The following is a 25,786-nucleotide window of genomic DNA, read 5'->3' as shown; positions in this document are numbered from 1 at the left end:
GAAAACGACAAGGTGGATTTTCGGACTACATGGTTGGAATCATCGGTGCCATTGCCCTAGCCACGCAAACGAAAAGCTTCCAGTACCCGGACGAGACGAGAAAGAAACTATTTTTCTTGAACAATCAGCATTACATTTGCAAAAAGCTCACTTCATCGAAGCTTTCAAAACACATCGAGTCTACTCATGATGATTTCGTCAACAATCAATTGGCAGTTGAAGAGGAAAAACGACGGGACGAGTTTTTAGACCTTTGGGTTGAAATAAAGGTGCGTTTTATTTTATTTAGTGGACAATAGACGGTACTTTTTTAGCGCAAAATCGACCTGTCAGAGATAAAAATGAGCACGAGTAAAGTTTCTGGAGGCGAGAAACAGAAACTAAAGGAGCTTTTCCGGGTTAGTCCCTATTTCGCTAAAAATAAATAATTAATTATTTCCAGGACTTCAATTCGAAATTCACCGAGCTCAGCAGCACCTGTAAGACTCTCACGGTTCCCGATGAAGCTTTACGGAACGATCTAAAGGACGAAATCAGTCGACTACTTACATCGAGTTACACGGAACTCTGGGAAGCTGGGCAGAAGAAAAGCGATTTCACCTCAAAGCCAACTAAATATTTCGTCTTTACGCCTGCCCAAGTTCAAGAGGAAATCAGCGCTCTTTTCGATCCCTCAAATTAGAATTCGTCTTTATCAGTTCTCACGGTTCATTGCTATCTCACCCATCTTCAAGACTTTCTTCATGTTCCAAACGATCCATCTACCATCATTTCATTCACTTCAGCTTTCGTTTACCCCTTTTTCTTTCAGAAAATGAAACCAACTCGACCTCTAGCCCGACCAATTCACAAAATGTCCGAAGCCCTCGTTGGCTGCGGCCGAGAAGCGATCGTCTACGGAAACTGCGTCAACAGCTGGCAAGATATTCAAAAGGGCGACTGTCGACGGGAATTTGAACAGTTTAAAAATTGCTACAGAAAAGTCCTTTCTGACCTAATGAAGAAAAAATAATTAATTCTACCTTTTATTTTCCAAAAATTACGAAACTATCCTTTTTTTTTACTATGTCAGCTTTACACTAGAATGTCACGAAAACCGCTCACCCCGTTGGACTTTCTTACTGACACTATCTCACCTCCAAAATCCGAAAGCTCCACGATCAAAAGCCCCAAGATAGCCTCGGTACAAACGAGTCCTGAATCAATCAAAAAAGAGCAACACAGTACCTATCGAAAAGGGTTTGAAACATTTGTGCTTTCGTTGCCCTATAAATTCTTTAGAGCCTCCCCGACGACGTACGGCCCTAGTCCAACAGAACTACCTCCATTCGAACGATCCGCTTCTGGTGCGATTTTGCTGGACAGATGGGGCAACGATTCACCACTAATTTCACCTCGCCAATCCCATCAGCAGAACCGACACTATCAGCAGAACGTTCCACCAAATCATTTTCAACAAACCGCTCAGCCGCGAATAAAGCCAAAGCAAGAAACAATCGAAGATGTCCAGACCCGAATCAAAGCAGAAGTCGACGCTGCTCGCTACAAAATTGCCGCTGCCGAGGCTCATAACGAAGTCGAGCGATTCAAGAAACTACTATCGTAATTCATTATCCACCAGAATATCTATTAAAATCCATTTCAGAGAGGAAGTATCATGCAAAGAAAAGCTGCAGATGAAGCTCCGAAGCGAGATTTCCAGCCACGCTCAAACAGTTGATCAATCCCGCGCCATATCAACCCTCGCTCAGCAGCAACGAGCGAAAAACGACGAATATCAGCTCAAAATCGAGCATCTGACAGTCGGTAAGTTACAATCACGGTTTGATTCTATCCACTCATCCATTTTTCCAGCGCTGGGCGAGATGCAAAAGCAGAATAAGGAAATCAACGAGAAATTAAACATGCAAAACGCTCGGGTAGACGCATTAGCGCGGATATGCAAAGGCCTAGAGACTCAGTTACGCGAAGTGACAGTTAGACACGAAGGAAACCTGCCACAATTGGACATTGCGGCTCAATGGCGAAATCATGCATACAAGGTAAGCTCTACCATTTTCTTCTATCTTCAATCATCATTTTTCCCAGGCGATGGTCCAAGCAAATCACACAGAAGCCCGTCTCAACGCAAAAATAAACAACCTTCAGTCAGAAAGCGTCAACCCGCGACCGTACCCTCCAATTCAGGGACCGATCAAGCAGCGACAGCTCATGCCTCCTTTCGACAACTAAGCACTCATTGAAATAAAAACATCACCAGAAAAAGAAGACTGATTACAAAAAACAATACTTTGAATTCCCACTCCCACTTCATTTTATATTTAGTTCACATTCTATAAGTTTCCGTTTTCACAATTTATCTGCTAAGCGCACCAGTTTTTGGTTCGTGCTACGATAGCTGCCACGATTTCTTCAGTTGAACAGTTCAATTTACCTCAGTTACTTATTATCCATCTGTAATCAAGCGAAAATATAATAGAATGATAAGGAGATCGGCAAGGATTCAAAGGGTCTCAGAAAACTCTTCTCTTGAGTGCAAAAATTCATCCCAGGATTCGATGAGACTTACTATTGTTGAAAGTCCAGATGAAGAAGAAGAAGCTGTCGATGTGGGTACTTCGGGAGCTCCAACGATTGTCGAAGAAGTCTCCAAGAAAAGATCAGCTTCGATAAGTTCGGTTGATGAAAGTTTTGAAAGCAGGTCGATACCTAAAAAGCATCATTCCGAAAACCCCTTCGAATCGCCTGCAAGAAGAAAGTTCACGGCGAAAAGCAACAGTAAAAATCGGCGAACTTCGGCAAGACAAAGTGGGACACCAAGTAAGAAGCTCAAGTTTCTGGATGACTTTGAATCGGCAGCTGTTGATCGTTTGGGGAACTTGTCTATTGAAAATGAAAAAGTTGGTCAAAAGAATCGAAGGACTCCTCGAAGAGAAAGCCCATCGATTAGAAAATTAAGATTGAGAGTGAAAGACTCGCCAAAAGCTTCTCAAAGGAAAAGACAATCGAGTAAGAAGAATAAAGATGGAATAGAACAAGAAGAAGATAGCATGCCGGCGTTAGAAGCTATTCCTGAGCCTGAGTTACCTGTTGCTTCCTCTAATGATGTGCATCATTTTGATTCGACTGTAGATCGCCTGGGTTCGTTATCCATTGAGAATGAAAAACAGCTATCCGCGCAACAAAATACAACAAGTTCAATTAACAAACTTCCCACAATAGTACCAAGCCCGATTCTCCCTCGAAATGGATCAAGCTTGGACTCTGAGTCAAGTCGAAATGAAGAAGATTCGCCAACTGTTACGCGAAAGCAAAGAAAAACAAGTATTTTAGATACAATTCGTAACAAACGGAAACGAACACCGAAGAAACCTGAGAAGAGTTCAACGAACGATACTGTCGTAAGAGTCGTTCCAAAACTGACTTGGAGCTCGCTGGACTCGACAGACGACGATGACGATGGTGCATCTGTCTCAGGAATTCCCCGTGCAAATAAATGTAAGTCTGTGAAATAAATGAACAAAGGATTTTAACTCTTTTTAGCTGTAAATCTCTTTCCGAGAGGCGTTACCAGCACTTCCGATTCATCTGAAACTTCTGATTTTGACGATGATGTTCCGACAATTAGCTTGTTGAAAAATGTGCTAAGCTCGACGGGTAGACCCTCAAAAGATCCTGAAATAATCACTGATTCAACGAAGAATAAACCAGAAATGATAACAACGAAAAGTCCAGTAGTTCGTGTAGAACTTCCCGAAGAATATCGTCCAAGTTCGTCAGTTGAAAGTAAAGGGACAAAAACATCACCGACGGTAACGGCGGTTGTTGATGAAAATCTACCGGTCGAAAATGCTTCACCAAGTGGTCCTGAAGAACCAACTGTTCCAGACGATGAGACCATCACTTCGGAAACGCCAAGTGTACCCGATTTCGACGACGTGCCGATGATCAGATTGAACGAAAGTATGCAACAAGAAAGAAAGAGCACTCCAAAGAAAACAAAAATTAACAAGACAAAGACAATTGCGGACATTTTTAATGAAACATTTGAACGACTTGAACGATTTCGTCCAAGCTCTCCAGACGAAAGTATCGCATCGAGTCGGGGGAGAAGAAGCTTACCGAAGACAAATTTGAAGGTAGATACTCAGACGGGCGACGAAACTAACACTGACGATTTCTTCGACAGTCCAAGCGACTACCAGCCAACTTCTGATTCTGAAAAGGATGACAAGCGGAAAAACTCAACGGATTCTAGTGCAAGTGAAGAAGAACATCAGTCTATCATCGAGAAACCAAAGAAAAAATCCCCAGAATTGGTTCCAGCAATTGGACAAGAAATACAAAGTCCAAGAAAACCAACTACTGCTCGCAGTGTAGAAAATCGGCGCCCTGTTATCTCGAGACCAAAGAAAAACTCTCCAAAAACCAATGATCGATCAAAATCAACGAGGACTCCTAAAAGACCAAAAACAATCACCAAAAAACAGATAAAGAAGAACAGTCTGCTAGATACAAGCACTCAGAGCACCAAATGGAAATCAAAGGAATATATTTCAAGTAGCTCTTCTGACAGTGACGGAGATCAACTTCCTGTTATTCCAAGGCTAAAGAAAAAATCTCCAAATCACAAGGCAATTGATCAGACGAAATTAGCGAGGACACCCAAGAAAACAGTTCAAAGAAAAGCAAAGAAGAACACTTCATTAGATACAAGCACTCAAAGTACGATACCAAAGTCCAAGGAATATATCTCAACGAGCTCTGAGAGTGAAGAAGATCAACAATCTTTCGCGGAGAAGTTGAAGAAAAAATCGTCAAAACTCGTTCATCCGCCGAAATCAACAACAACCCCCACGAAGGAAAGTTCAAAATCGCCTCAAAAAGCAATATCTGATGAAGATAGTACAACTGAAGTCCCTGACGAAAATTCTGAAACAAGGTCGATGCCGGACTTAGAAAATGTGTCAAATTCAGTTGTTCCCGATCCCGTTTTTTCTTCTGCTTTGGTTCCTGTCAGAAAGAAATCTATACCAGAACTCGATGAGCTCTCGGAAACGATTTCAACTGATGATGAAACTGTTCTTCCTCCAGCAAAGAAATTGAAACGCTCTATCAAAACGAGAGAGAAAAACAAAAGTCATGAGTACGAAAGTGATGATACTGGTGAAGAATTATTTATTGAAACTGAATCGTTGGCTCCTGATGACGACCTTTTTGAAATTGGAAAAGAAAAAAGCGTTTTTGATGAGATCTCAAGCTCGGAAACAGACAGTGACGTTGAAGAGGTTTATGAACCCGAAGGACGTAAAAAAGCCGGAGAACGTCGAAAGTTTTCATCGCTGCAAAAGATGAAAGAAAAGTATCTGGAAGAAATTGTTGGCTGGCTACCATGGAAGCGGAATACGGTGTCGATTTTGATCGAAACAATAAGAGACAAATTGCTGAAGAGAGAGTTTGATGGAATTGACGAGATCCTGAAGGCGCTTGTGATAAGAATAGGCAATGGTATAAGTACAGAACATTTATTATAGAGCGTAACTCTTTGGTAAACATTTCCTAGAGCATTCTTAATACCAGAGAAAGGCTCTCCAAGTAGAGTTGCAATCGGAAATCGCGTTCACGTTTCTTCACTTGCAGTTCTTACCCCGATCATATTCAGTCAGTTGCCTGAACAGCTACCTGAATCGGTCATCCGTCAATTTGAACCTGAAGATCAAAAAGCGTTCCTGTCGTACCTCAACAAAAGTGTCGTGAAACGAACAGAATGTGAAATGGAGCCAATAATCCAAAATCTCATAAAATTGACGTTGGAGAACGAAGAACATATTGAAAATCAAATAAAGGTTTTAGAGAAAAAATACTTATTTTTTACTCTGTTTTAGATTTTATCTGATACAATTCACGACATCAACAAGGTCTTTTCATCACAAACCAAGTCGCGAAGATCAGTTGGAAACAACAAGGAAAACCACCAGCCAAAAGTCGATCATCTCCTTCTTTGCCTGCTTTTTCAATTCGAATACATGCAAGTAAAAGGAAGTAGAGAAGCACAGGTCTTGGCAGAGAAGATTGTGAGCAAAATTGAACGATCAGCATCTCACCAGCGCGTGGGAATCCAAGCTCTTGGTTCTATCATGAAAGGATTGAAAGAAATTGGCATTGAAAACCAGACGATTGACAAGTGGAATGCGATAGTTGTTGAAACCAGCTACAGTGGAGCGGGAGAAGATGAACTGCAACGAATGCAAATGGAAGAGCTCAAGAAGGAATTCGCAAATAACAAGATTTCTGAAGCTGGTTTTCAACTTGCGAAGGTCTTTCTCATTTTTTCATTCGTTTCCAGTCTCAAAGTATTTTTAGATGTTGAAAAGAGGTGGACAGCCGATTGAAGCAACAAAAACTCTTATCGAGTACGTCTCGTATAATCGAGTAAAATGCGATTTATCCGTCCAGATCTGGGAGTTTCTCCGCAGCTTATTGGAAGAAAAAGAAGCTTTAGAGTGGTTCAAGGAAGTTCGAGGACTTGGAAGCCCACAATCATTTCGAAAAATGTTCCTGAAGCTTTCGATCGACAACCCAGTTGAAGTCGCCGAAGTGAAAAGAAACATTCGAGAAATGTGTATCTAACTGTATTTTAAAACTATTTTTATACCTCCTGCCTCACGAGTTCCACTTCCAACCGTTCCACTTCAAAAAAGCTGTCAGTTTGACCCTTTCTGAAACTTGTTTATCATAAGAAATGAGTGAGCAGCTCGTGGTATGGGAAGAGCTAGCCCAAGCATCATCAAATGATACTTCTGCGATTGAGCTGCCAATTTTCATGCGAGATGTTGAAACCTTAGATGGCGAAGAACTTTACCCGGAATATGGAGGAGTCTCGATCAAGAGAAACATCCGCTTTCCAATAAGAGCTCCGTTTTTCGAACGTCTTGGTTTTCATTTACAAACGTATGTTTTTTCGATGGCCATCAGTGGTTTGCTAACTGGTCCAATTCTAGCGCTCGATTTCCAATCCCAAACAGTCATATAAATCTTTCGATGCTATCGAAGAATGCAGAAGTGTTCCTTGGCCTTGAAAATGTCGCCGCTGTAAGAGACATATTGATGATTCCGAAGTTATTTAAAATTTAAGGTTTTAAAACCTAGCGATGATGATATCTATCGACTAACCGACCATCGAATACGCGCCGTTGATGGAGTCAAATGTCACTTTGGTTTGCGATACAGTTACGCTCCCCAATGGAAGTTTCTTTCTCCTTACATTGAAAATATCGACGGAATCTTTCTTGAAGGACTTCAATTACGGAAAAGCCAACGACTTCAGTTCGATGAAAACAGACTCATAATCCGCTCGAAGCCTATCTCGACCCGTTTCGGCTACGCTAGAATCATTTTACCTGTCAATTTCTCTACACCAAGCAGTTTGAGCAGTGTCGATGACTTTTGGATTAATCTGGACCCAAGTTTGGAACTCGTCGGAAAACATGGAGAGATTTTGTTCGAGTTCTCGCAGCTGTTTAGTATTTTATCGGTGGTGATGCAGATGTCGCCGTCTAGATGGTTTCAAAGCTCGTCGTTTTTGTTGTTAAATAGTGTTAGGGAATATAAGTCAACGATTTGTTTATTTTCTCGTTATGCTACGGGCTCAAATTTTATCCAAAATAACGATGATTTGTCTATCAATTTGAACCTCAAAAAGATGAAGAGCGAAATCATAGAAGATCAATCAACTTCAAATTGGAGCGATACTCGACTCATAAGAATCTCGTTACGAAAAAAGCAGTGACGATGAAAAGTCCAAAAGCGCTAGAATTCATCTCCGGGGCACTGGAACTGCAATCCACTCATGGCAGAGCAGCGTCACAAGCTACTGGTGTCAAATTAACATACATGTGGCACCTGGGAACGGCGCAGTGGTATGACGCGGTCAAAGTCTCGTACTACGGTGGATGCGGAAAGCACTCTTTTGAGATTCCCATTTTCTTTGACTACTCGCCTTTGTACCTGCTTTCGCCTGAAAACGCGATCACTGGCATAATCGCGCCCTTTTTGCTGCAAATAGGCTTCAACCAGTTAATGAACTTGAGACGAAGGTATGAAGCTTGGGGCGTCTCTTTGACTTACCCACCTTTTTTTCAGGAAGAAAAAATACACTCGCGCTCAAGAACTGCCTGTTGCTGAAATTATCGACTCAAAGAAAGGCGATTCCGTCCTCCTCGATGATTTCAAATTGACCTCAGCATTTGTAAACGACAAAATCGACGTGCTTCGGCCGCTCTCTGGAATCTTAGAGTACTCAAAGATCCTCAACTGTCACAAGATTTCCGCCTTGCCTGGTTTTCCGCGACTAAATGAAATTGAAGAAAAACATTTTCTGAAAATTTCAATTGTAACTACTAAAGGCCGTTTTTGCTTAAAAATTCCAGACGGTGCTATTGTCGACTTGTCCGAATTCTGTTGAATAAACGCTTCTTCATTCAATAAAAAAAGGAAAAAGACAGAAATGTCTCGCTCTTTTGAATAATACCTTCGCTTCTATTACTTCTTAGGGAAAGGATCAGGATTCAGATCAAACAAAGCCGGATTATAGTGCAAGCAATCTGTAAGACGCCCTTGTTCGAATTGCAACAGAAGAAATTAATTTTCTTCTTTTCTATGTCAGGTTCAAGTTAAAAGCAGCAGCACTTTTCGCCCAAAGCTGCAATTGATCAGTTTGGGTTAATCAGAGCTTTAGCTGTCAGGATCGCGATTTAATATTGAATTGAATGAATGGTGGCAAGTTCGGAAATAACGATTATAAAAAGTTTATTCTCAGTTTTTCTTTGTAGATATAGTAAATTGGAAATAAATAGGAATTGAACTTGAAGAACTTGATAATACAAATTATACTAAAATTCATATAATAAAATGGTCAAAAATAGCGTTACTCTTGAACGCCCAGTTCGTTCTTTTTGATGTCCCAGTAATAACCAAATGTTTCCATGTCTTTATGACGCGAATGCCAGAGTTTGTTTCTATCAGTGTGGCTCAATGTGTCCAGGATTTTTTTGTAGTCGATTTTCGCATCCGTAACTAAATTTGGTTTGAGTGGCGTTACAGGGATAGTGTTTCTTACAGTCATAAGTTGAACTGGCTTTGGCACTATCATTTAGTTCTCCCCAAATGCCTTGGTCTTTCAGGAACCATTGGAACTCGCTTTCGAAGTTTTCCGATCGAAGAATCGCCCTAAAAGAGGGTAGAACAGAGTTCAAGTGACAGTACTTTACGTGTATGGATAAAGACAGGGAAGACAAAGCCGGTGAAGTCCGAGAAATCGCTGATCCCAGTCAACCGCGCTGATTTCTTTCGTTTTCTCCGCGAATACGAATCTTTCGAGGAATTCGGTGAAAGCTATCGTCGTTTCGCCTGCGTTTTCATTCGGGATGATCGGGTTCTAGGGCGGGTCATTTTTATTTATTCGAAAATACGTACCTCGGGATGGAGAGAATTGTATTTTCCGAGCACATAATTGGCATTTGTTTTCTTCTCGCCTTGACACTGTGCGCAGAAAAACTCCTTCCATCCGTGGATGAGCCGCAGAATCGGATGTCGCACTGAGTATTTACTGTAAGATAATAGACAACTAGTAGGGCGATTTGGTTTTGAAGTGTGAGTGAACTCAAGTGGGATGAGCGGGCTTTTATTACACAGTAGTTCGGCAGTAGTTACCTATGATAAACCACTCGCCGAGGCCTTGATTCGTGATCAGCCTGTTCACGCTGTCCAGACTATCTTCGGTGTTGAGCTCGCCTTCGCGCTGCCAGGTCGAAGCAGTTCTGGGCAGATTCTGTTAGTTAAGCTGCTCTTAGTTAAAGGGTCCTGATCATCCTGATGGATTCAATGAACTTTTGCCTTTACCCCTTAGTAAATAAATAATTACTGAAATATTGAAAAAAGCGAAAGTAAACTGACCTCTCTCCTCTTAAATTGCCAAGACTAAAAGAGCCTAATGTAATAATGAAATCATACGGTATTTCAAATACCGTATTTGAATAAATAAACTGTCAACATATTAAATGATCGATGATTTTTGACGGCTAGTCTGCGTAAATACAGGACTGATTATTATGACGATTACTCTTTACCCACAAAGTTCATCCCCTGAACTGCCATTACCTTGAAGGAGCCAGCGAGTTTGTATTTTCGTAGAAGTACTGTATGTTATATTCGCGCGTTTCTGAAGGAATGCAGCCGGCAATCTTCAGGTCTTTGTCGATGAAGTACTCGTTTTGGTACAATTTTCTGACTTCTGTTCTACCAGAATACTTCTTACAATGATCTGGGTAAAGATCTAAATCTGCTCTGTATTGTTACTGTAATTTGTAATTTTGGGATTTAGATCTTTCCTTCGAGCTTTTTCACTCGTTTCACATTTTTTCTGTGAATAATTTGAATCTGCGACTTGGAAAGAATCGGAATAATGACGCTAGAATTTCCGTCTTCAATTTGCAAATGCGTTGATCCTCTTATCTTCGTATAACCTAGCCCGCCATGCTGTTTTACCATGAATAGGACTCTTTAAATCATGTGTTACGAGTGATCTCTTATTTGTGAGTTTTTACCGTAGCAAAGTCAAAATGGCCAAGACCTGAATTATCACGCAAACTGTCCACCTCGCCATGATTAAAATTTTTATGGTACGAAAATGTTTGTAGGACGTTACGAAGCTGCATCGGCATGAAAGGGCCGCGGGCTTTATTTTTGCTTCTAGTATAGTTTACTGCTGAATTTTCGAAAAATCAACGAAGCGACGAACTTTGAAACAGAGCTTTTTACATTTTGAAGTTTATTGTACGGGTATTTCAGTTGCAATATTTTTTCAGAATAAAGTGTTCAAAGTCAAGTGTTCTTGATTCTTTGATTGTTGCTTGTCCAGCTGGCCAAGTTGCATGTCAAGCTGCTGGATAAACTCGTCAATGTTGAAGTCTTGCTTCTTCGGCTCCCTTCTGAAAATTTTTGTCAGCAATATTTTTTTCGAAAACCCTTTTTTACCAAGAAATAAAAAGAGATTCTCAATTTTGGTAAATCCGGGTTTTATGGAAATTCGGGTTTTTATGGAAATCCGGGTTTTTTCCTTGGAAAACCGGGTTCTATGGAAATCCGATTTTCATGGAAATCCGGGTTTTTTTGGAAATCCGGGGTTTTTTTGGAAATCCGGGGTTTTATTTGGAAATCCGGGGTTTTCTTTGGAAATCCGGGGATTTTTCTGAACTCAAGTTTTTGACTTACTTTATCGGCCGTAACCAGTGCGCAGAAACGACGGATAAAGCTAGAAAAGACTGAAAACGAGCTTCTAAAAATACTTTGTTTTTAATTTCTCTCAAATAGAATTTCATAAAAAATGTCTTATTTGATGCTCTTTCTTGAAGATATTCATTTGCGACTGTAAGTGTTTTTTTTTCCGAAAATACTCGATTTCATTCATTTTATGGGCGCTTCTACGTATCTGCTCTCGGCTGCCAACATCTGTATGCACTTTCTTTCTGCTCTGACATCATGGCGAATGCTGCTGGCACTGATTTATATTCGTTTCGTCACATTTCACCAATTCGAATGTACTAGAGGATTATACTAGGCAAAGTAGATTTGATCAGAAAAGACCGTATAATTCCAACGTTATCTGCCAAATGAGAATATAATTCGAATCTGGGGACTTACACTTGAACAGATCAAGTCAAAATGGTATCAAACTAGGCCCAGGAACCTGTGTAGAAAATCTGAGTCAGGGTCTTTCGCGGCTTTTTAAGAACGAAGCCGCCTTGCGGAAGAAACATTATCATTGCAATTAATTTGTAAATACTGGCGAAGCCGCTTTGCGGCTTCGTAAAAAAAAGCCGCTACGCGGCTTTTCATTTGTGTCCTCAGACTCTGACTCAGGTTTTCAACACAGATTCCATACAGATAATACTGTATATATACCGGTATTTAAAATACGTCAATTTGACCGTTTTCAAAATGTTTACTGGATGAAAGACTTTGTCATTAAATTGATTGTAAGCTTTAATCGGGCAAATAATAATGATTTTTTGGGCAAGTTGGAGGAGAAGGCAGATGTTTCATGTGCTAGCAGTTTTTTTGGGTGGTAATGTTTTATAACTGAGCAAGTACGCTGTTCTGATAGGGAAAGGGAAATGGAGTGTCGTGAAAAGATAGGACTGTTTGCCCTTTGTCATTCAAAGAAGGAAGTCTCAGAGGTGCTTTTGCTTTTCAAACAGAAAAAAATCATAAACTCCAAAGTCAAGATGGGAACAGCACTGAGTCGCCAGAGAGAATCCTCAAGCCCTGAAAAGTATAACGAGTCTTTTGACGGCATTGACGCAGTGCCACCTGCTAATCAGGTTCCTATTATTCGAGATGAGAGCTACTGGGTGTCAGAGACGATAAAAGTAGAAGAAAATCGGTTGTACGGTCTTTTCGGAACACTGACTTCAGAAGAAGTTGATAGACTTCGATTGCTTCAGCGGGAAATAGATCAACTAAAAGATTGGATATAAAAAATAAATGCGTTTTTTCTTGAGAAAAATCTCAATATCCAAAAACCAGCGGACAAAGAACACTGGATAAACAAAGCCATGGCATTACAAATTGAACTTGACCAGCAAAATCAAGTAATTGATGCGAATCAACGATTTATGGACGAAGTAACAGCTTCTCGAGCTGTGAGACAGCACAAAATTCAAGAGCTCAATCGACGTAAGCTTTCTTTTTTGACGAAAAAGAGTAACAACATTTCAAAGGCTTAGAGAACCTGGAACAATGTAAAATCTGTTACGAAAATTATGATGATACAGACCATCAACAACTTGCAGTAAATCCCTGTGGGTTGAGTTCAAAAATCAATTGAGAGCGACAAAGTAAGAAATGATCGACTTCTGAACTCATGAAAGCCATTTTATGTGCAAAAAATGCTGCAATATCATGATTACAAAGCCGATTCCAAAGTGCTGGTGCCAGGAGAAAATGTCCCGACTCATGCGGGTCTACGCTTAAATTTTTCATGCCTGGAATAAACTAATTTTTACACAAGAAAAAGACTGTCCAGTTTTGTCTGGAGCTTTTCAAAATGATAATAAAATAAATTTACTAATGCTTATGCCACCAGGTTCTGGTCCTCGGGGCAGGATAATTGCTTTTAATGCTTTTATCTAAAGGCTCTACTGACCCAATTTTATTAAACAACCATCAACACCTACAATTGTTATCATAAAGTACTCAAAATCTACCTAAGATCCCTTGTCAATGCTCAAATAGAACAACCATAAAGTTTAACATTTCTGCCCTGCCTCGTCACGCTCCATTTTGGCTACGTCACCCTCCAGCAGCCCTCCCAGTGTGTACAGTTTGCCATTTGTCCTGTCCCATAAAGTGGATTTTCGGTAAAATATCATCTTGTTTTTTCTTCAAGAGAAAAAGTCGAAAATGAAGTTTGCGAAGAGCCTGGCTTTGGCGCTAATTGGAAATGTCTTTGGAGAGACTGAAGGAGAAACAAACAATAGTAACAATAGTAAATCAGGCGAGAAAAGACTGGCCTACGATTACAAACAAGTTTTCGTCGACAACCCTATCGGAACATTGAAGGATAAAGTCGAAGCGTAAGTTCAAAGGATGATGATGTTCGTTGATCGATTTTTTCAGGGAGAAGCTGGAATCGCAGACGAACAAGAAACTCGTCGAAGCGAACAAGCAGTGGGCTGATCGACATGCTGGCAAAGAACTGACGAAGAAGATGTTGTCCATTCCAAACACGATGCCTTTCACGCCTCATGGGTACGTACAAGACCACGGTTCTCCCTCAACCCCTCTTCTAGGACGATGAGATACGTCGACGACAGTCCCTACTGCTGGGTCATCTTCGCCTACGACTCCGACGAAGACGTCGAGTCCGAAATCTACCCCGTCGCCGTCGACATTTCCGAATATTTCTACGAGCGCTGCGCTGTTGGTCTTCTCGACATGGCCTACCCAAGCAACAAGGCCTCCTTCGGCTATTTGATCGAAGATCTTCCCATGCTCCTCGTCAAGCATGCAGGAAGAGACAAGCACATTTTACAAAAACATCTTGAACGAGGATCTTTTGTTATGGAAGACATCAAGAGCTGGGGGAAACGAGTTCTTACTGACGATCTCGGTAAGAATTACTCATTCTCTGGACCTGAGTCAGGGTTCTGAAAGTGCTTCCATAAAAAGCCGCGTAGCGGCTTTTCTAAAATCGAAGCCGCGAAGCGGCTTTGCAAAAATCACAATCTATCTTTATTCTTCTGATTTGAGACTTTCAGACCCTGACTCAGGGTTCTACACAGGTTGCAAAGCCGAGCAAAATTCTTTTCAAAAGAAATAATAGCCCTTCTTCATTGATTATTTCAGAGGACGACATTCAAGGCGTCCTGGAAAAGATCCTCGACGAATACTACGAAAACGGCCACATGAAAGACTTCACTAAAGTATCATCAATTTACATGCAGTGGTATGCCGCCCAAAGTGAAGGAAAGAAAAAGGGAGCGGAAATTATTCACAAACATGTTGTCGAAATCGCCAAGCAAATGGGTAAGAAACTTCTTGTTGATTTTTGGTAAAATAAATTTTGAAGAGGATGAAGAGGGCAAGCTGAAAAAGCCCGAATTCTACGCCGAAGTTTACAAAACCGACTCGATCATCAAGGAGAAACTCGATGCTGAAGGATTCAGAACAGCTCCGCGAGAAATTGTGAATAACTTTGGCGATGGATTCAAAGCCGAGAAGACCTCTTATTCCGACGAACTTTAAATCCGAATTCTAAAAATCGTCCTGCCATCTTCAATCTTTTCAAATGCCTTTTTGAGATCAACCTTTTTAGTAAAATTATCAATTCAAGCGTTGCAGTATCAAAATAGAATAAAAAAACTTCTCTCGCGAACCTATATTTTCTCTTGAATTTTGGCTCGTTCCCAGGCGAATTCCAAGAAGGCATTCAAGATATTTACCTTTTCTCGCTTGGCTTAACCCCAGCAAATCAATTCGCAGGGCAAGTCGCGAGCAGGGCCAATAGAAAAGCGGCGCCAGATTTGAAAATGCTCGGCACGCTGGGTTGAAAATTTTCAACCGAATTTCCTAGCTCGCGATTCTAGTGAAAGCAGAGATAAATAATGACGGAGTTTAGGCATCCTTCAGTCCTCAAGGTATCATATAAAATAGTATTATATAAATAAATGCTAATGAATAAATTTATAATTGAATTTAATAAAAATATAAGATGCCCCGACGGGATATGCCTCCAATTTATGATGTTCTTTTCCAAACCGTTCCGAAACAAGAAATCCTGCAAATCGACCATTTGCCTGGCTATTCGTCTCAAGAAGATTCCTGCTCCAGCCCCGAAATAGTCCAAAACCAACCGCTCTACTCGCCGACAATGAGTTTCAAATTCATTACTTCTCAATTCGAAAACAACGAAGCAAATCACAAACGAAAGCCCGTCGCACCGCCTGATCCGAAAGAAGAACTGCTTGACGATTACGTCGACGATTTTATGTCTGATTTTGTCGACATTTTCGTCGACAAATTCCTCGATTCCATCGTCGAAGAAAAGGCAAACGACATTTTCAATGAGCACATGTTCGATATGATCATCGATTCAAAGCACAATTCATAACTTTCAAGTTCTTTTTTTCTTCAGAATAAATTCATGAAAAACTACAGAAATCAACTTTCAGGCTCGCTTGTTATCTAGGTCAGCGCGTTATGCAAAAGTAAACCCGGTAGAATCATTTGTTTAGGTAAAAGCTTTTGATTATTTAAGTCAGCGGGAGCGTAAACTTTCTGCCATCTGCATTTGAGCATTTTTATAATCAGCGTCTTCTCATGTAAAAGCAGGCTTGAGATGCAGTATTTTCGATTTTGTAGACATAAATTGTTCTCTAGAATGATTTTTGACCAAAATAAGTAAACTGCCGATTCAGGCTAAATCATTCAGCAACGATGGTCGAGACCAGAAGCCAGAGTAGAGAGCGCGGACAAATGGAGCAGTTTTTCCGCAGCTTGCTTGAGACCAACCGATTGTCAAGCTTGACGCAGAGAATCGTCCAAGACCGCTACAAGGCTGAAATCAACAACGACAAGGAGATGACGGCTAATCAGTCTGATCGATTGATATCTGTCGTTGTCGAAATGACGAAAGCGGAAAGAGAGAAAAAGTTTGAGGTATTCTTTCTTGTCTATTTTCAGTAACTTCTACCCAACCTTTTGGTAATAATTGAAAATAAGGGTATCGATAGAATCAAGCTCGAAGAAGCACGGAAGATCATCGACGAACGAATTGATACACTGACTCGCAAGTTAGACCAAACCGCCGAGATAGATGGCCGTACCAGCAATCGGTTAAAAGGTTTCTGGATAATCAGAGACTTCTTTCTCCTATTCGAGTCCAAGCTTGAGGACGACGAGTATAATGTAAGAAAATATTTAAAGATAATTCTCATTCATTTTTGTTTCTTTCAGAATACAGCCTGGCTACAAAAAGCAGCCCGATTTCTAATTGAAACTGCTAAAGAAATAGAAGGCTTTAGAGAACGCGGAGCTGAGCTCGATCGTGAAGAAGCACGGCTTGATGAAGAAGTCGCCCGGCGTGGTCGGAAAGCAGCCCAGATGAGAATCGTGACCGCGGATATCAGCCGACTTCAAGCTGTGTTTTACCATTATTTCATGCAGATATTTCGTATTCCACTTGATGCTCCAGATCGACAAGAACAGATTGAAAGACTTTTGGAACTGACTGATAAAATCGGTGAGGAAGTAGACAAACGTCTCGACGAGTACGATGCGCAATTCAATGTGCAGTCAACATAGACTTTTCGATTTTATTTCTGTTTTTTATTTTCCTTTTTTTTCGTATCGAATTTCAATAAATGATAAAAGTTACAAAAAAATAATGAATAACTACAAAAAATAGTGAGTTAGTCTTCCTTGATATCATTGATGTGTTGAACGGATTAGAGATTGTTTTCTAGAATTATTTTTCACCAAAAAGACCTGTTTTGGATTTATACTTATAATTAAGGTTTTGATTTATTGAGGTAAGTTCAATATTTTTGCACTATTCTAGTCTGGCGAGTCCGAATTAAGGTCTTTCGCAACGATGCCTTGTCAAACCAGGAAACAGAGTAGAGAGATCCGAGAAATGGTGGTCTTTGTCCGCCACTTGATGACGATAATACCACAGTCAAGCTTGACGCAGACGTTCGTGCACGACCTTTACAAGGCCGTATTGGATAATATGTTCAACAAGCAGCTGACGGATCACCAGGCTAAAAAACTTAGAGCCGTCGTCGTTGCGCTTGCGAAGGCCGAGACGAACAAAGTCTTCAGAGATTCGAGATCCAAGGTATTTTTTCTTGAAAATGAAAATAAACATAATTTTATTTCAGGCGCGCCTTAGAGAAGAATACGCCCAGGTAATTCGCGGCCAAGTCGAAATAGAAAAAGAGAGGGAGAAACAAGCCCGGATGGAAAAAGAATGCGCCCGCCTTGAAAGAAAAAAGGCCCGACTTGAGAAAGTAAACGCCTGGAAGGAACGCCTTCTAAAAATCAGAGCGCAGATTAGCCGTCACAGAAAAGAGTTCATGCGAATTTCAAGAGATAAGGATTCAGATGCTTCAGAGCGGGTCCTACCTCTGACAAGACTCGCTCAGAGAAGAGTTTTCGATGTTATCCACAGGCTGAAGGAAGAGTTTGACAGAACTTATAAACTTTTATAATATAAAGATTTACGCCGTGGGGAGGCAAAGTAATTTTCTTTTCTGTTTCTTTTTTTTATATTTTTGAGTTTCTGTTTTTTTAAATCTTTCACTGTATCTCCAGTAAATTCTGAATAAACATTAGCAGAAGCGCTAACTTTATGATATCTGCATTTGAGGATTTGTACTCTCGGCTTCTCAAATGCAAGCAGGCTTATTTCAAAGGTTTTGAATCAGAACTCTTCATCCGGAAAAAGCAGGCGTACTTTTCTTGAAAAAAATGCCCCTTGGCAAGCTCGAAATTTATTATCGGATCTCCGCCCGAATTCGTATTTATCTGATATCAGATTTGAAACTTTCATTCTTAGAAACCGATTTTGAAAAGAGAAAATTCTGAGAGACTTCACTGTACAGTGTACACTTGACTCTAAACATAAGAAGGGAAAAGGGCTACTATTTTCTTCACATTTTCAGATAGAGATCTCGTCTTCGAATAAATAATTTTGGTAACGGTTTTCTCCTAGAAAAAAGATCTTGCTCGATGGTTTTTTTAACAAGTAAGCTATAAATTTGCTGTTCAAAACTAAAAATATATATCAGTCCTAGCAGCCATTGGCTTCACTAAGGTAGGCATTGCTGCCGGCTCAATCGCTGCATTTCTTCAAACCCCATTCACGGTAGCTGGTGGACTTTTTGCTACGTTTCAATCCGTAGCTGCTACTGGAGTTGTTACTTTTGGTGTTGCTATGAAGATTATTGGTGGAATCGGAGCTGCTATTGGCACTTTCGGAGCGCTTGTTGCCGGACTATTTTCCCTGTTTTGAAATTTATTTTCCTTGAAATAAAATTTCTTATCTTTCCCTTTCGTGTTCAAATGCTTGTTATGCATATCCAGCTAAGTTGTTTAACGGAATGCTATTTGCGTCTAAAAATAGATAGAGCGCTCGTAACTTCGTTTTTTAGGTTAATCCTCATGTCGTACGTGCAGTTGTTCGTTTGTTGAAAAAACAGTTTTGCATTAACATTTCTCGAGTTTCCCGTTCACTTTTCATTTCACATTTTTGATAAGAAATTAGACAAAAATGAAAATTTTTTCTATCCTTTTTTACGCATTTTCGGTTGTTTCAGCAATTTTATCAACAAATAAGAGACACCAAAATGTTCTGAGAAGACAGTCGAGAAAATTAGCGAAAAACAAGAGCAGAATTTTACGACAAATAGACACCAAAAGAGTTGATCTGGCTTACGACGAGAAATGCTGGGTCGATAGAGGCCTCGGAAATCCTATTTTGAGGAAGAAAGCAGATTGTATTCGGCTAACTTGTAATGCTGATAGCTTGGAGCTTTCATTCTCCAAAGATCTTATTCCAAAAAGAAGTGATCAAAACCAGTCGCAGCTGAGTGCGTCTTCGAATCTATACGCAGAGGTAACAATCGTTAATCCTAAAAAAACTCATGACTGTAGTGCCGTCCATATCTTCACCAAGGTCGTTGGCATTTAAAAAGCCACCTTGCCGACTGTGGAATTCGAATTTCAAAAGTCAGCGATCAAAAACAAACTTTCATCCAGTTCATGTTCGATGTCCAGCAGTTTATCAAGGATGCGTTTGATGTTGATGTCAGATCTAGGAACGGACTAAAAGTCGATTTTTTTCTTCAAAAAATGTATCAAAACACTTTTTTTTTCTCCAACAATAGAATCGCTGCAAAATGTCGTTACAATACAGAAGTCGCGCTGGACGATGTTATTGCTTCAAACACGACCAAAGTCAATGGCAATTCCGTGACCAAGTAAGCTATTGATGTCGATTCTAGCGCTTTATTATGACTAGATATGGCTCGATGCGGCCAAACTTCGCGATCAACACTTTCGAGGACTCGAGTTTCAGGAAAGTCATGGACAACAACACTGCAGTCTTCATCGGGCAAGAAATTTTTCTCCAAGTCGAGGTGATTTTCTTCGATAAAGAATATTTCTCATCATCATCCAGTGGGTTCCTGCTCAACGGATAGGACAGCTACATTTCGCCATCGATTCCTGCGGAGTAACTTTTCGCGGTCACGAAATCTTGATGCCTTTGGTCGTCGACAATTGCTACTCAAAACTCTTCGACGCAAGAATTTTGTCAAATCATCTTGAACGAAAGAAAGCTCGATTCTCCTACCGCCTATTTTCGATCGTCAATTCGAGGAGGAATTCGGCGACGATGCACTGCAAGTTGAGATTGTGCAACAAAAAGGATTTCGGCTGTCTTTCCAGGTGATGCACCTAGTAGTTTGCTGGCAGAATGATGGGATAACGTCATTTTTAGCTCAAGAACTGAGGATTGTCCGAAGACAGACGCGTTCGACTTCTCAATCGATGGAAATTGAAGCTGAACATTTGTAAATAATCTTATTGAGTAGATGGCTACTGAAACTCTGGAAATAATAAACCAACAATAAATTAATAGATATAATATTTATTGAACTGGCCAAGAAAAAAGTATATTCACAGCGGTTAAAATCGTAACGGATACGGTAATAACAACTACCCTGTAGCCGAAACAGTTTTAAAAAAATAGTCGAAATAATTTAGTTATTGAACAAAAATAATAACTGCTAGGCCACCTTATTCATTCATTTTCTTTCATTTGACATTATTCAAGGCAACTCGAAGAGTGGTACTAATTTAGTGGTGAAATTTTGGCAGTGGTCGTCGATTGGGTTTATTCTTTTTTGACACACACGATGGCGTACGAGCGCATTTTTAAGTGATTAGTGGTAGGTAATGGTTTTTTAGTGAGTTGAGTTTTTCAATTTGAGAAAGAGGAGGGAAGTATCGATAAATGTGGGTGAAGAAATATTTTTTCGAGAAAAAGGGACAATAAATTAGCGTACTTTTCAACCCTTCGACCAAAGAACAAATGTCAAGCATTCCTCGATTCCCGTTCAAACAACAATAATAAACCAGCAAATTCGTGATGGAGGACCATCGAAATTGGGCATCAAAGTATCAATTGTAGCAGATGAAGCGTATGGCTGGAAGATCATTAATTCTAGTAGTGCTACGGTAGTAACGATATTCGTCGAGTAGGAAAGGGGTTTCTACTAGTCGTCGGTGTCGTCAACGCGCCGGACGGTCCAACCCTTTTCTTCCAGCGCTCGTTGGTACTGCTGCAGTTCTATTCTCAGCTTGTCCGCCTGAGGGAATGAAGTTAGACGGCGTTCAAATTTACTGTCTGTACCTCTCTCTTGTATCTGTTCCTCTCGTCTATCAGCTGCTCGACATCCTCTTTGTCGTATGTATTTTGGCACGAGGTCGAAATCTTTGTCTGCAGCTCCAAAATATACTCGTACGCTTTCGCCAGGATTCCTCCCTTGCTCTATTGAAAAATATTGTTAGAAAAGAAAACAAGAAGGATTTTCCTGTCCTACCTGTCCTTGTTTTGTGTGATCATCTGAGCAGTCAGGCACGACCTTGGAGATTTTGTTTATCCATGTGTTGATCTTGTCTCTTCTCCGCCTTTCCACTTCGTTGTGCTGCTGCCTTCTTGCCATATCCTTCTGAATCTTACACAAACCGTTTAAATTTTGAACACACAACGCTCATTCTTTTTCTCAGTAAGGAATACTTGATAGGGGTACACTTGTTCATCCTTCTTTTTCTGTAGAAAGATGCTCTTGTTCATCCCGATCGAGATGTGTGAATATACCCTTACTGTCACGCTGGGCTGAGTAACCTGAGTCAGGGTCCTATAAGACGAAGAGCCTAAACAATAGGGTTCCTACACAGGTTGCTGAGCTCAGCTTTTAATTTCCCAGGCCACGTAGCCTTGAGAACGAACAACGGTACCTTCACATAAAACAATATGGATGAACAAGACCTCTTTCTGAGGAAAAAAGAGGAGGAACAAGGGAACCCCTTGTTTTTGACTAAAAAGGGTCATTATTCTCATTCGTATCGAATTCGAGTAACAACTCTTCGCTTGCCAAAAAATTGGTAAAAACGGGCAATTGGGTTAAATTTGAATTCCCTAGTTCTTTACTGAGAAAATATGACAATTCACTGCTCTCATTTGAAGCCGTTAGAATTTGGATTCTTTGGTTAATTTTCAATTTGTCACACGCATGTTAAAATTTCTAAAATTCTAACGCCGAGAGAGAAATTCAATAGAGAGAGAAATAGAGACAAATTCCGACCTGAAATGAGTTGGACGTAAACTCTTTCTTGATGCCAATATCGGGTTGATACTGCAAAATAGAGAGAGTTAATTAGTTGCTCGCAATTTTCATAAATCAGTAATCATCATCATGATTTTCCAGAACCGTTAGTTACTGGTAGCTTTCTTACCGCGCGGTTCGAGTTTGATTGCAGCGACATTTGGCTGTTGTAGATGTCCAAATTCGCCCGTGGAATAATCTGCGTCAGATTCCGTTCTCCTTGACCTTGCGAGTTCAACATGACGTACGTAAAGTTGCCTGAAACGAAGATGTTTGAAACTTTCTCTTTGAAAAAATAGCTGTTTACGAAGAAAACGAGTCTTGCTGAAAAATGAAAGATTGAAAAGTGAAATTGCTCTGTTCAAATATTTGCCTGAAAAAAAGTTCCTCCCAATTGGAATTTGAGAAAATGAAGAATATTTGGTGCTGGTCATGTGTTTGTGATTCGATTTACGCTAGAGAGCAGTCGCTTTCAATATCGACTTTTTTCCTATTTAGGAGGGGTAGCATGAGTTCCGGCTTTTTGCCGGCTACATCTGCAAAATGAAAACAACGCCTAAATTGTCGATTTGAGGGAGAGATGGTTATTGAAAATTAAGGGGACTTGGGGGAAGATTTCGCAACAATTTAAGACTCGAAATTTCGAGAAAAATGTTTGATTAAAGTTTTGACCAAAATTGGTCAATTTTGACAGTTCCGAAATCGGTCAAAAATCAGTCCGAAAATTGCTCTTACCGTTTGCGTCGGTATTTCCTTGACTATCGTTCGTTCTGTTGGAGCCGTTGAAATTGTGTGGCGAGTTATTTCCGTTCTGAAAAAAAAATGAAATTTTCAATGTCCACTTTTCTTTTTGAATTTTACCAGGAGCGAGTTGTTGAGTTGCTGCAGCGCGGCGGCACTGCTCGTTATGACGTCTGTATTTGTGTCTGAAGTCGGAATCTGGTGCACCCTGAAATTGTCCATTTTTAAAACTTGATCTTGAAGACTTTCTTTTTGTAGAAAAAAGGGGCGAAGGGGATTTTCTCGAACGAAAAAGAGGAGAAAAAGAAGGAAAGCTCATTTGCCCCTTTCAAGAGGCTACTACTACTGGTGGGGGTATTTAGCACCCGCGGACGATAGCCACGTGTTGCCGTGTCACGTGATCGTATCATGTGAGCAGGGAGAAGCGGAAGATCGGATTTGGGTTTCTATGACAGTAACCGGTCGGCTAAAATTCACGAATAGACTATTCAAACGCGCCGGGATCAATTCTTTCTTACTACACTTTTTTGACGCTTTTCTTTCGCAAATTTTGAAAGTTTCAAAGACTCTTTTTATTCTTCTGAAAATCGAGAAGCCGCTTGTGGCTTAGAGCAAAAAAGACGTAAAAGCCGCGCTCCGCGCGGCTTAATTTTTCTCTTGCTCGAAGCCGCAAGCGGCTTCTCGATTTTTATAAGAATAAATAAGTCTTTGAAACTTTCAAAATTCGAAGAAAAGCCTCAAAAGAGAGTTTTCAGAAAAATTCGTTCTTGAACTTGAAAGTTAATACATTCTTCATGTACGAGAAGAAGAAAAAGGGGGTTGCCCTGGGGTAAAAATTCTAGTGTCTAATATTTATCGTAGTAGCTTTTTTCTATTCTCTTACGTTTTTTCTCTCTCAATTCGGATTTCGAAAAGTGCTTCAGCTGAGCCGGCAAAACTATTATTCCAAATATGACGGGTCACGTGACGCTCCGGAAACTGGTCACGTGAGCACTTTCAAAAAAATGAAGTCTATTCGCTTTTTCCCGCGAAAAAAAAACAGATAAAAAATAAATAAAAAAACATGATTTTTATAAAAATAATTAAATAAAAAAAAAAGACGATTTTTTAAATAAAAAATATTAAAATAATTATTTAAAAAATAATAATTAATTTATAAATAATAAAAAATAAAGGAAAGTACTTTAAAAATAATACAATATAATAGATAAAAAAAATAATAACAATTATTTATTAAAATAATTATTAAAAATTAATAATAACATACCCTGGGGTTTCTATGATTTCTGTGCCGTCCATATGAAGGCTTCTGTGTTTTTTCAGCTAGAATTTCCGACGAAAATTACGAGAAAATTCGTAGAGCCGATTTCAGTACAATTTAACCGATTTGACCCGAGGCGAGTGACGATGAATTTTTCGTTTCGTGGCGGCGCAGCGGGGGATCAGTTCGGAACTTCGAGCGCTTGAACAGAACGGGCCGGGTTATTTCTCACGAGGTGCTGCCAGGTCACGAGGTCTGTTTCTCTAACACGTGAATAGATCGAGCAAGGGTAGAACGAGCCAAGCGGCGGGGCCACGCCGCCTACGCCTACACAGAATTAAAGAAAAAACGCGCCGAGCCACCGCCGCGGATTCCTCCAAATCGGACAAAATTTACCAAAATTTAAAAATGAATTCGTGAGCATCTATGTTATTCTTACCGCGCAGAAGTGGCCCGGCGAAGAAAGATGAATTTATAAACTGTAATTTCTGATTTTTAAATAAATTACTTCAATTTTACTAGAAATTTTGACAAATTGGATTCAAGCCAGGCGGTAAAACGGATCATTTACTTGTTTAAAAATGGAAACATCAGACTGTGGACGTCTCAAATCGTGGGAAAACGATAAAGAATGAGAATGAACCAGTTGGTTGATAACTTGCTGTCTATCGAAAATCCCTCGCCAGGTTTATTCTCAGACTGATTTTCCTCACATGAGAACGAACGGTGATAACGCACAGTCTGCTCGCGGAATCCAAAAAAAGGTTGAAAGGAGCGTTCCTTGACGTAGAAAAGAAAGTTGATCCATCTGACCGGTTATTTTTAACTTCTCCCGTGATTTTCAACCGTTTCGTGACTGACAACCAAGTCTTACTGTATATAACCAAGAATGAGTCCAACTTAAAAATAAAAATGAATAAAAAAACACAGCCTCTGGGCTCAGCAACCTGTGTAGAAAACCTGAGTAAGGCTCTAGAAGACTTTTTATGAAAAGCCGCATAGCGGCTTCGTTCTTAAAAAAGCCGCTACGCGGCTTTTCATTCATGATCTTTTAAGCCCTTACTCAGGTTTTTAATACGGGTCGCCGGCCCAGAATGTGAATTTTTTGACGTTTTTTTGTGATTATGGTCGCTTTACGTAAAATTCAAAAAACTGAATAATAGTTCCGCCTCATTTCTTTTAGACTACTTAAAAACTGAATCCATGTTTTTTTTGCAACATGAAAATGTGGAAAGCATGGATAAATTGTTTAATTTTTACCTTTTTGCTTCTAGCAATCGGGATTCCCACTGAGCTCCATTTTTTCAGGAAAAGAAAGGTCACCCTGGAAAGCTCCAATGACGGAATCATGGCGATGGAATTTTTTGAACGGGAAGAAGAGAACAAGACGATGCCTAGTTATCATGTCAACGTCCAGGTTGCTGGTCTCGGCCAGGCATATAAATTCGCTTGGCGATTTTCGCCGAAAGCGAAAGCGAATCGAAAATTTCGCTTTCGCCCCCCGAAAATGACACTCCTGATGTTCGCTTCGCTTTCGCTTTTTGTCCCCGATTTTCGCCAAAAATTCGCTTTCGCCGAGGCCTCGCTTTCGCCAAATTTTCGCTTCTGGCAAATCTTCGCCAAAATTTCGCTTTCGCCAAGGCCTCGCTTTCGCCAGAAGTTTGCTTTCGCCAAAATTTCGCCAAATTCTCGCTTTCGCCAAGAGTTCTTTTCGCCAATATTTGGCCGAATCTTACTTTTTTCTCTTTCAAAGCGGTATAAATAGGGGAAATCACTTATAATTGAGCTCTTTTTCTAGCTTAGTAGGGTTTAATACAGTTTAAGAACACCT

General features: G+C 40.2%; 7 protein-coding genes and 1 long non-coding RNA gene across 13 annotated transcripts; 7 read left to right on the top strand and 1 right to left on the bottom strand.

Moving 5' to 3' along the window:
- Positions 1-3: 3 nt before the first annotated feature.
- Positions 4-2,449, top strand: LOC145700755 (uncharacterized). The gene is made up of 7 exons (XM_081778082.1): positions 4-269; positions 315-398; positions 443-1,239; positions 1,282-1,602; positions 1,646-1,806; positions 1,855-2,042; positions 2,089-2,449. The coding sequence occupies exons 3-7, from the start codon at positions 1,085-1,087 to the stop codon at positions 2,230-2,232; spliced, it is 969 nt and encodes a 322-aa protein (XP_081634208.1). The 5' UTR covers positions 4-269; positions 315-398; positions 443-1,084; the 3' UTR covers positions 2,233-2,449.
- A 22-nt stretch (positions 2,450-2,471) lies between these two features.
- Positions 2,472-6,727, top strand: LOC145700753 (uncharacterized). Of its 2 annotated transcripts, XM_081778080.1 has the most exons (6): positions 2,472-3,141; positions 3,334-3,498; positions 3,544-5,502; positions 5,587-5,846; positions 5,886-6,317; positions 6,364-6,727. In XM_081778080.1, exons 1-6 carry the CDS (start codon positions 2,481-2,483, stop codon positions 6,628-6,630), a joined length of 3,744 nt encoding a protein of 1,247 aa, XP_081634206.1. In that variant the 5' UTR covers positions 2,472-2,480; the 3' UTR covers positions 6,631-6,727. The 2 variants fall into 2 exon arrangements, with proteins under 2 accessions (XP_081634206.1, XP_081634205.1); XM_081778079.1 differs by having other exon boundaries at positions 2,472-3,498.
- LOC145700754 (uncharacterized) lies at positions 6,720-8,478 on the top strand. Its single transcript, XM_081778081.1, has 5 exons — positions 6,720-6,951; positions 7,002-7,092; positions 7,136-7,631; positions 7,694-8,096; positions 8,143-8,478. The coding sequence occupies exons 1-5, from the start codon at positions 6,743-6,745 to the stop codon at positions 8,462-8,464; spliced, it is 1,521 nt and encodes a 506-aa protein (XP_081634207.1). The 5' UTR covers positions 6,720-6,742; the 3' UTR covers positions 8,465-8,478.
- Positions 8,479-12,589: 4,111 nt separating this feature from the next.
- Positions 12,590-13,386, top strand: LOC145696438 (uncharacterized). The gene is made up of 3 exons (XM_081773475.1): positions 12,590-12,735; positions 12,780-12,864; positions 12,930-13,386. The coding sequence occupies exons 1-3, from the start codon at positions 12,615-12,617 to the stop codon at positions 13,030-13,032; spliced, it is 309 nt and encodes a 102-aa protein (XP_081629601.1). The 5' UTR covers positions 12,590-12,614; the 3' UTR covers positions 13,033-13,386.
- Positions 13,387-13,391: 5 nt separating this feature from the next.
- Positions 13,392-14,935, top strand: LOC145696437 (uncharacterized). The gene is made up of 5 exons (XM_081773474.1): positions 13,392-13,634; positions 13,678-13,809; positions 13,851-14,170; positions 14,407-14,586; positions 14,630-14,935. The coding sequence occupies exons 1-5, from the start codon at positions 13,462-13,464 to the stop codon at positions 14,803-14,805; spliced, it is 981 nt and encodes a 326-aa protein (XP_081629600.1). The 5' UTR covers positions 13,392-13,461; the 3' UTR covers positions 14,806-14,935.
- Positions 14,936-15,065: 130 nt separating this feature from the next.
- Positions 15,066-16,895, top strand: LOC145697501 (uncharacterized). The gene is made up of 4 exons (XM_081774713.1): positions 15,066-15,197; positions 15,272-16,218; positions 16,282-16,467; positions 16,516-16,895. Exons 2-4 carry the CDS (start codon positions 15,997-15,999, stop codon positions 16,861-16,863), a joined length of 756 nt encoding a protein of 251 aa, XP_081630839.1. The 5' UTR covers positions 15,066-15,197; positions 15,272-15,996; the 3' UTR covers positions 16,864-16,895.
- Positions 16,896-18,151: 1,256 nt separating this feature from the next.
- On the top strand, positions 18,152-19,386 carry LOC145696926 (uncharacterized). The gene is made up of 3 exons (XR_014133833.1): positions 18,152-18,307; positions 18,351-19,177; positions 19,216-19,386. It is a non-coding gene; the product is annotated as an uncharacterized LOC145696926 (long non-coding RNA).
- A 996-nt stretch (positions 19,387-20,382) lies between these two features.
- LOC145696924 (upstream stimulatory factor 1-like) lies at positions 20,383-24,304 on the bottom strand. 5 transcript variants are annotated; one of them, XM_081774037.1, is made up of 8 exons: positions 23,962-24,304; positions 22,815-22,902; positions 22,689-22,764; positions 22,084-22,211; positions 21,933-21,983; positions 21,168-21,302; positions 20,978-21,115; positions 20,383-20,933 (listed from the first exon to the last, which is right to left on the bottom strand). In XM_081774037.1, exons 1-8 carry the CDS (start codon positions 23,991-23,993, stop codon positions 20,841-20,843), a joined length of 741 nt encoding a protein of 246 aa, XP_081630163.1. In that variant the 5' UTR covers positions 23,994-24,304; the 3' UTR covers positions 20,383-20,840. The 5 variants fall into 5 exon arrangements, with proteins under 5 accessions (XP_081630163.1, XP_081630164.1, XP_081630165.1 ...); XM_081774038.1 differs by having other exon boundaries at positions 21,168-21,296; XM_081774039.1 differs by having other exon boundaries at positions 21,168-21,293; positions 23,962-24,302.
- Positions 24,305-25,786: the final 1,482 nt, after the last annotated feature.

Source organism: Oikopleura dioica, chromosome 2, assembly GCF_907165135.1.
Source record: "Oikopleura dioica chromosome 2, OKI2018_I68_1.0, whole genome shotgun sequence".
NCBI lineage: Eukaryota > Metazoa > Chordata > Appendicularia > Copelata > Oikopleuridae > Oikopleura > Oikopleura dioica.
This window is presented reverse-complemented; position numbering and strand designations above follow the sequence as displayed.